Here is a 12,839-nt window from a genome sequence, read left to right on the forward strand (position 1 = left end):
GGAAGAAGGTACAAAGTCAAGTTTACAGCTGAACATTAAGAAAACAAAAATAATGACCAGAGATGATCTACATCACTTTAAAGCAAATGATGAAGATATTGAAATAGTCCAAGATTTTCCATACCTGGGCTCAGAAAGGTGACTACAGTCAAGAAACCAGAAGAAGACTTGGACTTGGAAGAGCAACTATGAAGGAACTAGGCAAGATCCTAAAGTGTCAAGCTATATCACTGAATACTAACGTTAGCATTGCCCATGCCATTGGATTCCCCATTTCTATGTATGCTTGTGGAAGTTGGACGCCGAAGCAAGCTGAGATAGGAAGTGAATCAACTCATTTGAGATAGTGTCCAGATCAGGGGAAGTAATAGTCCCACTCTATTCTGCTTTGGTCAGACCTCAGAGTCTTGTGTCCAGTTCTGGGCACCATGGTTCAAAAGGGATATTGACAAGCTGGAACGTGTCCAGAGAAGGATGACCAAGATGATCAGAGGTCTGGAAACGAGCCTTATGAGGAACATGTGAGGGATCTTGATATGTTTAGCTTGAAAAAGAAAAGACTACAAGGTAACACAATCACTATCTTTAAATATCTGAAGGGATATCCTGGAGACAGAAACGTAGGCAAGGGAGGGTGGTCTGTGGAGTCCCTTCCGTTAGATACAATGAATGGTGCAGGCTGTTGTGCCGCCACTCCCAAGCCCCATTATAATGGTGGCACTTAGTGTGGAGCCCTCCCCCTTCCCAAAATCCTGGCTATGTCTCTGAAGGAGAAGATAGGGCAAGCTTGTTTTCTGCTGCTCTAGAAACTAGAATGTGAATCAATGCATTCAAATTACAAGAAAAGAGATTCCACCTAAACTTCAGGAAAACCATCTTCACTATAAGAGCCATTCAAAAGTGTAATGGACTTGATGGGCATCTTTCAAGTCAGCTTTAGTTGTACAGTATATTCCTGCATGGTTGGGTCTTGGAATAGATGGTCCTTGTGGTTGCTTCCAGTTCTAAGGTTCTATGATTCTGTGTAGATGCACTGGCTTTGTAATAATCATAGTATCATAAAGTTGGAAGAAACCGCAAGGGCCATCCGGTTCAAGCCCCTGCCATGCAGGAACTAAAAAGCCAAAGCATCCCCGACAGATGGCCATCCAGCCTCTGTTTAAAAAACTCCAAAGAAGAATCTCTTCTCTGTAGTTTTTTGTGGGTTTTTCGTGAAAGCCTTCGACTTCACAATCTCTCCTCTGTTTTAGGGTCAAGTGGGACTGTAGCCAGAGAACTTTGGTCTGCTCTCTGAGGTCTCTATTTTTATAAAACAGGGGGAGGTTGCTGTCCCAAAGAGAGAATCGGCACATGGAGAAGGTGTGCTTAACCTTTCACCATCCATGACTTTTTCTCTGCATTACTCTTCCCTCTCTCTGGCCATAACAAAATCATCTGGGAACCCAGACTAGAGGGGAAAGCTGGGGGGAACAAGGGGCAAAGAGAAATGTTAGAAAATGGGAGCACCATAATGCATTGGCCAAGCACATGTTTAGCCTGGGTTCAATTCCTGATATTTGCAGCTCAGCAGGACCACACAATAGTAAAGGTCCTGCATTCAAGTCCTGACATCTCGAGACAGAAGAATCATGTAGCAGCTGAAGGGAAAGTCCTGGGTTCAATTGCTGACACCTCCATCTCAGAACGTTGTTGTGAGCCTTCAAGTCATTTCTGCCTTCTGGCAACCCTAAGGTGAAGCTATCACATACTTTTTCTCGGCCCTTTTCTTCAGAGGGGTTTTGTCATTGCCGTCTTCTGTGGCTGAGAGAGTGTGACCTGCCCAAGATCACACAATGGGTATCCATAGCCAAGACAGGATTCAAACCCTGGTTTCCCAGTGTCCTAATCTAATGCCAAAACTATTACACTACCAAGCAGCAAGCAAAGGGAACAGTCCTGGGTTCAATTCTTGACATTTTCCGCTTGAATGACCAAATAAATACAACATACAATATATTTAGAGTCAGTGTGGCATAGTGGTTTGAGCACTGGACTACAGCTCTGAAGACCAGGGTTCAATTTTTCACTCAGCCATGGAAACCAGCTGGGTGACTTTGGACAAGTCACATATTCTCAGCCCCAGAAAACCCCATGATAAGGCCTTAGGGTTGCCATAAGTCAGAAATGACTTGAAGACACACAAAAACAACAAACGATATATTTATTAGGCAGTCACAGACCATCGAAACACAAGGCATTTCCCAGACAGAACATATGCACACACAAATAAGCAATAAAAAACAGAACAAGTAGCAGTTTAACAGTTATTTAAAATTTTAAAACATATTAAACATAGCCAACAATAAGGGAAAGAACAGAAAATATTACTTATGTTTCTGAATAATGTTTTTTATAAATCTTAGCAGTAAAGAAACTGCAACAATTTCAGTTATAACATTTATTTGCTTTGACTAACGACTAAATCAACTACCAACCAGAAGATTTTCCAGAGAGGTGTAATATGTGTTAGTTGTGCATCGCTGTAAAAATGACAAAAGAAGAACATATGACACAGAGTCTCTACTACAGTAATCCATTTCCACATGAGCAAATAGAAGTCAGGTCTTCAAGATAATTTGCACCCCATCAGTATTAAATGGCAAATCTAGATACATAAATTGAGAAAGTCAACGTTGTGTAGTGGTTTGAGAATTGGACTACAATTCTGGAGACCAAAGTTTGCATCCCTGTTCAGTCATGGAAAACCCATTAGGCAAGTCACACTCTCAGCCTCAGAGGAAGACAAAGGCAAACTTCCTCTGAACGAATCTTGCCAAGAAAACTCTGTGATAGGTTTGCTTTCACCTTAGGGTTGCCATAAGTTGGAAATGATTTGAAGGCACACAACAACAACACAACAACAGCAACTAGATAAATTGGGGGACAGGTGGTACAAGCAGCAGATAAAGAGTATTGGATATCAATGAGATTTATAACACGGAGATTTTTAGAGCTTTTGCAGTTCAGGTCCAACATGACTGCACTTCCAACAATGTGGATTCACGTCACAATGTGAATGTGTTATCAGACGCCATTCCTTTCTATGGGAGCTCCTTCCGTGGCGCTTCCGCAGTGATTCCAAAGTGACTCCTCATTTTGATGAATTCAGAAAAAAAGGGAATTCACAGAATTTGCATTCAAGCTCACTTCGATTTCACTTCGAATTGGTCTGGTGTGGAAAACCACTCCGATGTTGCCCCCCTTGGCCCCCTGCATCCTGCTCCGTCATTTCCCTCCTCCTCCTTCACCCCATCTCGCCCCTCTGCCACCCTGGCACCCATCCCATCATCCCCTGCCTTCTCCTGCATCCCAATCATGGCCCCAGTAACCCCCAGTGACTTATCCCATCATCCCCTGCCTTCTCCTGCATCCCAGTCATGGCCCCAGCAACCTCCAGCGACCTATCCCATCATCCCCTGCCTTCTCCTGCATCCCAATCCTGGCCCCAGCAACCCCCAGCGACCTATCCCATCATCTCCTGCCTTCTCCTGCATCCCAATCCTGGGCCCAGTAACCCCCAGTGACTTATCCCATCATCCCCTGCCTTCTCCTGCATCCCGATCCTGGCCCCAGGGACCCCAGTGAGCTATCCCATCATCCTCTGCCTTCTCCTGCATCCCAATCCTAGCCCCAGGGACCCCCAGCAACCTATCCCATCATCCTCTGCCTTCTCCTGTATCCAAATCCTGGCCCCAGCGACCCCCTGCCATCCACCCCATCATCCCCCAATTGCTCCTGCATCCCCATCTCACCCTCTCTGCCAACCTGCCACCTATCCCATCATCCCCTGACTGCTTCTTCACCTGATGAAGGATGACAGCTAAGGAGGGGGCAGGGAAGGAGGACAGCATCCAGAGCCCCACTGAGCATGTGCAAGGGTGCCGATTCGAATCGTTGAACCCTTCAGTGTGGTAATACAATGTGCACTCACTCTCCTTTGCTTGAATCCGCATCACGTGACTTGCTTGGAATAGAACTGACTTCGCTTCCCCCTCAGTTCGGAAGGGCAACAGAAAGGCAACCAGGTGTGGTAAAACATCACATTTTAACCTTAATTCGCATTGCTAGACAGGAGTGACTTTGGATCTGGTGTGAAAAAACATCACGCTTTGCACTGCTAGAACAGGAGTGACTGCAACTCCCCCCCCCCCCCCACGTGTGATAAGATCCAATATCTTTGATCTGACTATTGAGAATAAACTTTGCCTTTAAAAAAAAAAGTCTTTGGTAGGGACAATATTATCTGAAAGATCTGTGCCTTGTAATTTATTTCTAATAAACTTGGACCACTGGCTGAATCAAGTAGCAGGTCCTGGATTCAATTTATGACATTTCCAACTAGAAAAACCAAATAGCAGATGATGGGATCCTGGGTTCAATTCCTGATACCTTTAGTTTTTAAAATTGAGTAGCGAATGATGACAAAGGTTGTGGGTTCAACTGCTGGCATCTCAGGGTCCCTGTCATGACTACATAACTATAGCAGCATGATTCCATTTTAACTGCCATAGTTGTATTATATGGAATCCTGATATTATAGCTTGGTGAGGCTGAGGATTCAGATTGTACCTCCTTACACTGCAAATCCCAAGATTGCACAGAGTGGAACCATGGCAGTTAGAGGGAAATCACAGTACTATAACTGTGTAGCATGAAAGAGCCAGGACCTGGTAATGGGAAAGGTCCTGGGTTTGATTCCTGACATCTCCAAGTATAACCAACTTGTAGGTGAAAGGACAGTCCTCTCTCTGCTGTTGGAGAGAGCTGTTTCCAGTGTGGTTGCCTGTCAATGTCAGTGATGTGGTTTGAGTGCTGGACTATAACCCTGAAGACCAGAGTTCGATTCCCAGCTCAGCCTTGAAACGCATTGAGAGATCTTGGGCAAGTCACACACTCTCAGCCTCAGGGGAAGGCAATTGCAAACCTCCTCTGAACAAATCTGGCCAAGAAAACCCCATGATAGGGTTCCATAAGCTGGAAATGACTTGAAGGCACACTACAACAACAACAACCATAAAGACATGAATGAAGTTGTTGAACCTACTAGGGGAAAATAAGGTTCAGCACCTTGAACAGTCCTTCTAAAGTCTGGCATAAAACCCAGTGCAGATTCACTATACCCCTAAAGCTTGTCACAGGATTCACAATACCAGGCTAAAGGACAGACAGAGTGGCTTAATATATGGCCACTTGCTATGTCTTTTCCCAGTATCACCCTGCCGTTGACACTTGTAAAGATATATTTGGAGGAGACCTAGGTTACCAGACTTAAGTCATTGCCAAATGTCTTGTGGTTAGAGATCTGTTCCGAAAATAGCTTTTTGTCCAGTCTCAAAACGCTTGTCAAAGCGGTGGCGAGAACCAGTTTCGCAAACTGAGGGCAAGTGATGAAACAGTCTCCTTGGCCCCCTTCGCAGCCTTGGCTCGGCTTCCCACCCACTAGGCACATGTCTTGCCAAACAGCATTTGGAGATTTCCATGCACTTTCAGCCTTGAGGACTCAATATGTCCCTCTTTCTTTCTCCTTTGGTAGAGATGACCTGAGCTCTCAAACTCCTCATTGGTGGCAAGTCACCAATTTAGGCAAAAGAACCTGGGAACGAATCCAGACTGTAAATAAACTCACATTGCCAACCATGAACAAATCAATGCCTATTCAGCTCAGCAGCTGGAAGAGGAGTGCCCAGATTTCTCATGGGACCATCCCAATCATGCTCTCCAACACGTGGCAGGAGGACTGGATTTTGCTTTATAAACTGAGACCATGAGACTCAGAGCTATGACTGCTCGAAGCTGGCTTCACTAGTCTTTCTTGCAGCCTTCCTGGGACACTGAAATCGAGGCAAACTTCAGCCCCAGAGCATCTCTATTCTTTACCATGGAAAGCTACTTCTCTGCCGTCCGCAAGATGGAACAAACAGTGATGTTCCCCAGTCTTCTCTTGGGGGTCTCCTTAGAAGATCAGGATGGCACGTTCCAAGCCAACAACAACAACAACGCAAACTCTGGTGACAGAGACTTGTACGAATACTACATGCTCCTAAAATCCATCAAGTCGACGGCCGAAGGTGGGCTGGCGCCTCTCAAAGAGAAGAAGCTCAGCATTGGTTTAGAAGAAGGCAAAGAGGAGGCAGACCTTGAAGGACTCTTTCATTTCCACGTGTCTGGTTTGCACCACGTCCTCACGCAGTTGACCAGGAGAGCCAACACCGTAACATCCAAATACAACGAAATCATGGGGCAGATCAGCCAGAACCAAATTTATCTCCAGGGGTGAAACCAAGGGCCAGGAACAACAAAGGTGAGATATTTACTATGTGTACTCTTATGCACCCAACTTTCTCTGCTTCTTTCTTGTTGTGGCCTGATTTTCTATTTTTAATTTCCTTGGCCATCATTGACCAGTAGAAGCTGGAGCAACAAGGGTGATTTTGCAGCATAGGTGCCGGCCTTACCATTAGGTAAAGTGAGGCAGCTGCTTGGGAAACTGGTGGCTCTGGTGCCCATGGGGAACTGAATCTACATTGGGTTTTAGAGCTAGCTCACTTACAGTTCAGACTGAAACCCAAAGCGGATTCAATGCCCCACTGGCCTCATAGCCAGCAGCCAATGTTGCCACCACCTCAGCAGTGGTTTTTGAGCATCAATCAAGTGCAGACAATTCTTCAATATTTCTTTTGTTATGGCATTATTTTAACTCAGACTGCCCACAGTGCAAACAGTAAAGCCGTTTGACACCACTTTAACTCAATGCTATGGAATTCTGGGGTTTGTAGTTTTGTGAGCTATTCCCTGTCCAAGAGCTCTTGTGCCCCATCACACTACAGATCCCAGGATTCCATAGCACTGAGCTAGGCAAGTTGGAGGGGTGTCAAACTGCTTTATTTCTGCAGTACAGCAGCAGCCTGGAAATAGGCTTGCAGAATTTTCTGGTAGCTTTGAATACAAAGGACTGAATCCTTCTGATAATTCCAGCTAAAAAGCAGATGCATTGAATCAATTGCTGAGCAATTGCTGAATATGTAAACAAATCTCATTGATTCCATGGGTCTACTTTATTTGGGGCTAACATTAGGATTATCGACTTGGTTTTGGGGTGGGCATTCAGGAATTATTTGCTGGCAGCAAAATGATTTGGGCCTGTGCCACATAGTCTGTTTGATGCTGCATTACTTACTGATAGTTTACTAATTATTTGACTAATAGTCTAGTTAAAGAAAGGAATTTGTTAGCACTTCTAGCCCTTTTTGGTGATTTATTTGTATAGAAGTGTTACAGCAATAGAATGTCATCTCCTGCCTCAGGAGCACCATCCTTTAGTCCTAAATAAGGATCAGTTGTTGGTGAGGATTGACGCTTCTGTGATTTCTCAGAGGCACTCTTTCTTGTCATTACTTGCTATATCCCAAGTCTTTACTTTGGAGTGAAAATATTCCTTTAGAGTATTCAGTCTTTGCAAAGCTTAGACTAGATTTCCTAGTAGCACCCCCTAAATAGCCTTATGTTAATGGTATTAGGTCTCAATCCCCTTTGTGAACACCTTTTTCCTTTTCAGTTTTGCAGGACAAAATACATTTTGTAACTTGGACATGTGTGCAGCTCCAGTCTTTTACTTGAGAAGAAGTCGCTTAGCTGATACCGAAAGATCTTCAACGCAACATCTATTCCATGGAGTACTGCTGCATCAACTATACTTGAATGACTTTTGCACTGATCTTTGTTGACCAAAGAGATATCTATGAACTCAACAGCAAATGTTCAGCACTGTTGCTTTCTGATATTTGAAATTTGCTAATGCTTTAGGGAAATAAAGTAATTCCTATCATACAACGCTGTCTCATATAAGACCATCCTTCCAGTTAGTCCAATATCATGCAGCACCAGAGACAGGGAAAGTGTAGTCCTCTAGATAGAACCTGACTACCAATTTTAATATTCAGCTCCATTGGATATCTTGGCTGGGGTGGATGGGAGTTGCAATCCCATAAAATCTGGAAGGCTACATGTTTTGCGGGCATTGTGGGAAATAATGATAGCAGCTACAGAGAAAAAAAATATGTTGTTCAGCATACAAACCCAGAAGACAGATCTGTTGACATAGCAATAGACCCACCAAAGGGGGCTTTATTTCAAGGAGAGGGGAGTCCTCATACATGGAGATAACCCTATACCACAGAACAGGCCAACCCTCAAACATATCCCAGAATTCCATAGCATCGAGCCACGGAATTTAAAGTGGTGTCAAACTGTTTTATTTCTGCAGTGTGACAGCAGCTATGGTTGCATATTGTGTCAGTGATGTAGCTCCATCACTATAACTACACATTGTAGACAATTATGATGCACAGTCTCTAGTATCATGATTTAAAGCAGCCTCCACAATTGAAATTTAGCGGGTTTGTATGTTTTCAAAGCAGTTTTGCAAAATATTCTACATATTTGGCACTTGTTGGAAGGGTTGGTCTCTTGCTCACCTACTTGCCAGAACTCTACCAAGCAGTGGTGACATAAGAGTAGGACTTTTGGGGTAGGTGTTAAAGCTCTTACGCAGCAGAATAAAGACAGCTACCATTCCCTAATGCCACTCGGCTAGTGTACTACATTTTGAAGCAAGCCATTTTGAAGCCAGTAAGAACAGGGTTGGATTCCCAGCATGGCCATGAAACCCACTGGGTGACCTTGGGCAAGTCACAGGCTCTCAGCCTCAAGGGAAGGCAATGGCAAACCTCCTCTGAACAAGAAAAACTCATGATAGGATCACTTTAGGGTTGCCGCATAAGACAAAAACAACTTCAAGGCACAAAACACATACAAGAACACAGTAAGCCAGTAAGGAGGTAGTGTGGCCGAGCAAAGCAGTTGGGGATCCAGGCTCTCTGGAGGTGTGGGTTCGAATCCATTCTTGGAGAGCCAGCATGGTGTAGTAGTTTGAACACTGGACTATACCTCTGGAGACCAGGGTTTGATTCTCTGCTTGGCCATGGAAACCCACTGAGTATTACTTCCTTTGATCTAGACACTATACTTCTATTAATGCAGCCTAGAATCGCATTGGCCTTTTTAGCTGCTGCATCACACATGCCTGATTTCTTCTTGTTACTCACTCCTACCAGGGTCAGCCCCACTATTAGACAGGGTGCACTGTTTATCTCTGGAGGCAGATGCTGGGAGTCAAGTGGTGAAAATGGGGTGCTAAGGGAGAGTGTTGGGTGCCACACTGCTTCTCCTCCAAACTAGCTTCCTCTCCTCAAGTATAGAGGGAAATAGTGTCCTATCAGCCTGGATAAAGAAAGATAAAAGTAGCACTCTTGACAGTTTATGTATAGAATATGAGGGTTGCCACTTTGTGCTTTTTTCTCAGGCAGGAAAATATTATGGGCCAGTCTTGGCTCGCAAATACATTGGTTGTTGAATGGGAATTGATGTTGTGTATTTCCTTTTGCATTTCCTGGAGACCAGGGTTCAGTTCCCCAGCTTGGCCATGAAAACCCATTGGGTGACCTTGGGCAAGTCACACTCTCTCAGCCTCAGAGGAAGGCCATGGCAAACTTCCCCTGAACAACTGTTGCCAAGAAAACCCCATGATAGGTTTGCCTTAGGGTTGCCATAAGTCGGAAATGACTTGAAGGTCCACAACAACAACAGTAACAACAACAACAAATTTCCTTGTGCACAGTCAATGAGAAAAACATGATAGCAATACTGGGTTTGCAGGTCAGTGTTGCCAGGCTGTGCAACCAAAGAGGAACTGTTTGTGCTGTTTTGTTGGCATTGCTGAGCGGATATGAAGAATCATGACCCCCAATCAATGCTTCCCAAACCTGGCTTTTTGGTTTCATGTTGATAATACAATGGACCCTTGGCAACTGCTTGGGGTTTGGTTCCAGCACACCTGCGGATACCAAAATCCATGGATGCTCAGGGCCCATTAAATGCAATGTCACTTATATAAAATAGCAACATCAAGGTTTGTTTTTTTTTGGAATTTATACACATATAGACGCACACAGAGTCGTCCCTTCTACTTTGCGGACTTCTTGTTCACAGTTTTGAATTTCCATGGATGGGAAGCCAGGTGGAACAAAAAGGCATCAGCACCCGCACTACACATGCGGGGCCACGCACAGGAGCACACAGCCATTATATCCAATGAAGTTTGGATATTTGCGGTTTTTCCTATTCGCAGAGGGGGATTAGAAAAGATCCCCTGCGAATTGCGAGGGATGACTATATAGAATAGATGGATATAATATTTTCATACTGTGGATGCTTGAATCCGTGGATATGGAGGGTCAACTGTATTATCTTCTCAATGAACATAAGCAGTGTAGCGCTGGTTGCACAACTCAGATTAGGAGACTTCAGTGTTGTATACAGTACAGTCTTGTCTACAATAGTGTTTATGCCAGTATAAGTCAACAACACCTCCCAGTGCAACACAAAACAACGGTTTGCATGCAGAAAAAAACTGCAGTGTGTTCCACACAAGTCTGGACAGATGCATCTAACCACTTTCCACTTGAGATAAAGTCCTTCTTCTGTGTAAAGCATATAGTCAATTTGCTTCCTGTTGCCCTTCAGCACTCCCTTCCTCCCCTTCTGACTCGAAGCGTGGCTCTTGCTGGTGGGAAAGACGAGGAAACCTTTCCGCCCATCTTCACTTTCCACCATCCTGGTTCACCAAAAAAAGGCAACCGCGTCATAAGAACTCGCTCTGTTTGGATTTATCAACTGATTTTCATCTGCCGCTCCCAAACTATGGAATGACCTGTCGGAGGAGATCCAACACATTACTATGCTTGATGGCTTTAAAAAAGGCCATCGAGACGGATCTCATCCGACAGGCCTGACCTGGATAATGCACTCGGTTGCCCCACTGATATTGACCATCATTTTGAACACTCCCTATTGGTTATCTAACATCTCCGCTCCTTCCTGTCTCGATTATTTTAACTAATGTTCTTAACAATTTATTTTATATTTTATCATTGTTATATTTAGAAATTATATTTTTATATATATATATATATATATATATATATATATATATATATAGGGAGGGGAGGGGGGATTTATTTATATTGTATGAATTTATTAGAGTTGCATTGTATTTTATTTGCGTATTGGATTTTATTATTGTGTGACTGTCTTGTATTTTGGTGTGAGTGTAAGCCGCCTCAATCCTACGGGAAGAGGCAGGATATAAATTTTTTATTATTATTATTATTATTATTATTATTATTATTATATTATTATTATTATTATTATTATTATTATTATTATTTTATCTGTAGTGTCAAGAACTGAATAAGAGCAGGAATTTAGTTCATTTATTTTCAAGAACTTTCCAAAATTTGCAGATTTCTTCAGATATTATCCAGAAAGAACTTGAGATTTTTGAATATCATATATGGGTGAAGGCAAAACTAATGGGTACAGCCCATGAGGCTGAGTGCTTAATTTACCGTTTAAAAGTGTGGGTTTGAACCCTTGATTATTTAACCAGTTTTATGGCGCAGAATTAGGGTTGCTAGAAAACACATGCTGATTTTCATTTGGAATTCCTTGGCGCGCTCCATTAGCAATTGTGTGTTTGCAGGAACGGTAGTGCCTCTACCTTTCCTGAACCTTGCTTGAACCTCTGAGATCTCTCTTTCCATGTACGGATGGAGCCTACATTGCAGAATTTTAAGCATGATTTTGCTTGTGGGGGAGATCAGTGCTATGGTCCTATAGTTGCTGCATTCTCTTGTGTCTCCTTTTTTGTGGATGGGGATGTGTATTGATTACTTCCAGTCTGATGGCCATCTTTTTGTTTTCCATATATGTTGACATATGTTGGTTAGCACTAGAGTTGACTCTGTCAATGTGGATTGCAGCAATTCAATTGGAATATCATCTGTTCCTGGAGACTTTTTTTTTTTTTGCCATTTCCTTTATTGCAGCTTCCAACTCACTTTTAAGAATTTGAGGTTCATCTTTATATGGCTCTTCATACACACTCTCAACCCAGTAAATCCCATGATAGGTTCACCTTAGGGCAGGGGTAGGCAATCTTTTTGAGCTGGGGGCCGGGTTGCTGTCCCTCAGACAACTGGGGGGCCGAAGCCAAAAAATAAATAATTAATTTTTTAAAAAAATTAAATATATAAATAAACCAGGATAAATGTGGGACAAAATTTTCAAATGGAAGACACTTTTTTTTTAAAAATGGAGGACAAGCGAAAAAATTTGCTGATTTTTAAAAAAATGTTAATATAAATGCATGTTTCTGAGGCTTCTATAGACAATTGCCCCCCAAAGGCCCCGGTGGCAATCAGCGGCAGGACTGGGCTGGGGCCGGTCCCAAGGCCTTGCTGGGCCGCATCCGGCCCGCGGGCTGCAGGTTGCCTACCCCTGCCTTAGGGCCACCATAAGTTGGAAAGGACTTGAAGACACACAATAACAACCTTTTCCCCCTGATAGTCTCCCCATTACATGGCAATGTAGTCAGTAGCACTAGCTAAGAACTAGCTGTTTTGTTTTTGCGTATGTATCCATACATTTTACTGAATTATCTTATGAGATTTAAAAAACCTAATGTGGAAAAAATGAAAAGGACAAATACCGGTATGTCTATCTCTGAAAATCAATAAACTGTCTGATTTGTTTCAGTTATAATCTTGACTTTGGGATCCTTGCCATAGGTTATGCCGCCCACAACTGACTGGGTTGCGTGCGCACGCACGCACGCACGCACGCACACACACACACACATATACTGTATATAATGTAAATCTGAACTCAAACTATCAGATTTA

At 43.3% G+C, this 12,839-nt stretch overlaps 1 protein-coding gene across 1 annotated transcript; it reads left to right on the forward strand.

Annotated features, from left to right (window-relative positions):
• Positions 1 to 5,794: 5,794 nt before the first annotated feature.
• Positions 5,795 to 7,782, forward strand: LOC149320114 (thyroid hormone-inducible hepatic protein-like). Its single transcript, XM_089508275.1, has 2 exons — positions 5,795 to 6,340; positions 7,595 to 7,782. Exon 1 carries the CDS (start codon positions 5,918 to 5,920, stop codon positions 6,314 to 6,316), a length of 399 nt encoding a protein of 132 aa, XP_089364401.1. The 5' UTR covers positions 5,795 to 5,917; the 3' UTR covers positions 6,317 to 6,340; positions 7,595 to 7,782.
• Positions 7,783 to 12,839: the final 5,057 nt, after the last annotated feature.

This window comes from Sceloporus occidentalis, unplaced genomic scaffold (assembly GCF_023333645.1).
Source record: "Sceloporus occidentalis isolate IW3139 unplaced genomic scaffold, rSceOcc1.0.p SCAF_2, whole genome shotgun sequence".
In the NCBI taxonomy this organism is placed as follows: Eukaryota; Metazoa; Chordata; class Lepidosauria; order Squamata; family Phrynosomatidae; genus Sceloporus; species Sceloporus occidentalis.

Bases quoted from the DNA above. Each gene is read 5' to 3' on its own strand.
- LOC149320114 (XM_089508275.1), top strand. From the start codon at position 5,918: ATGGAAAGCTACTTCTCTGCCGTCCGCAAGATGGAACAAACAGTGATG.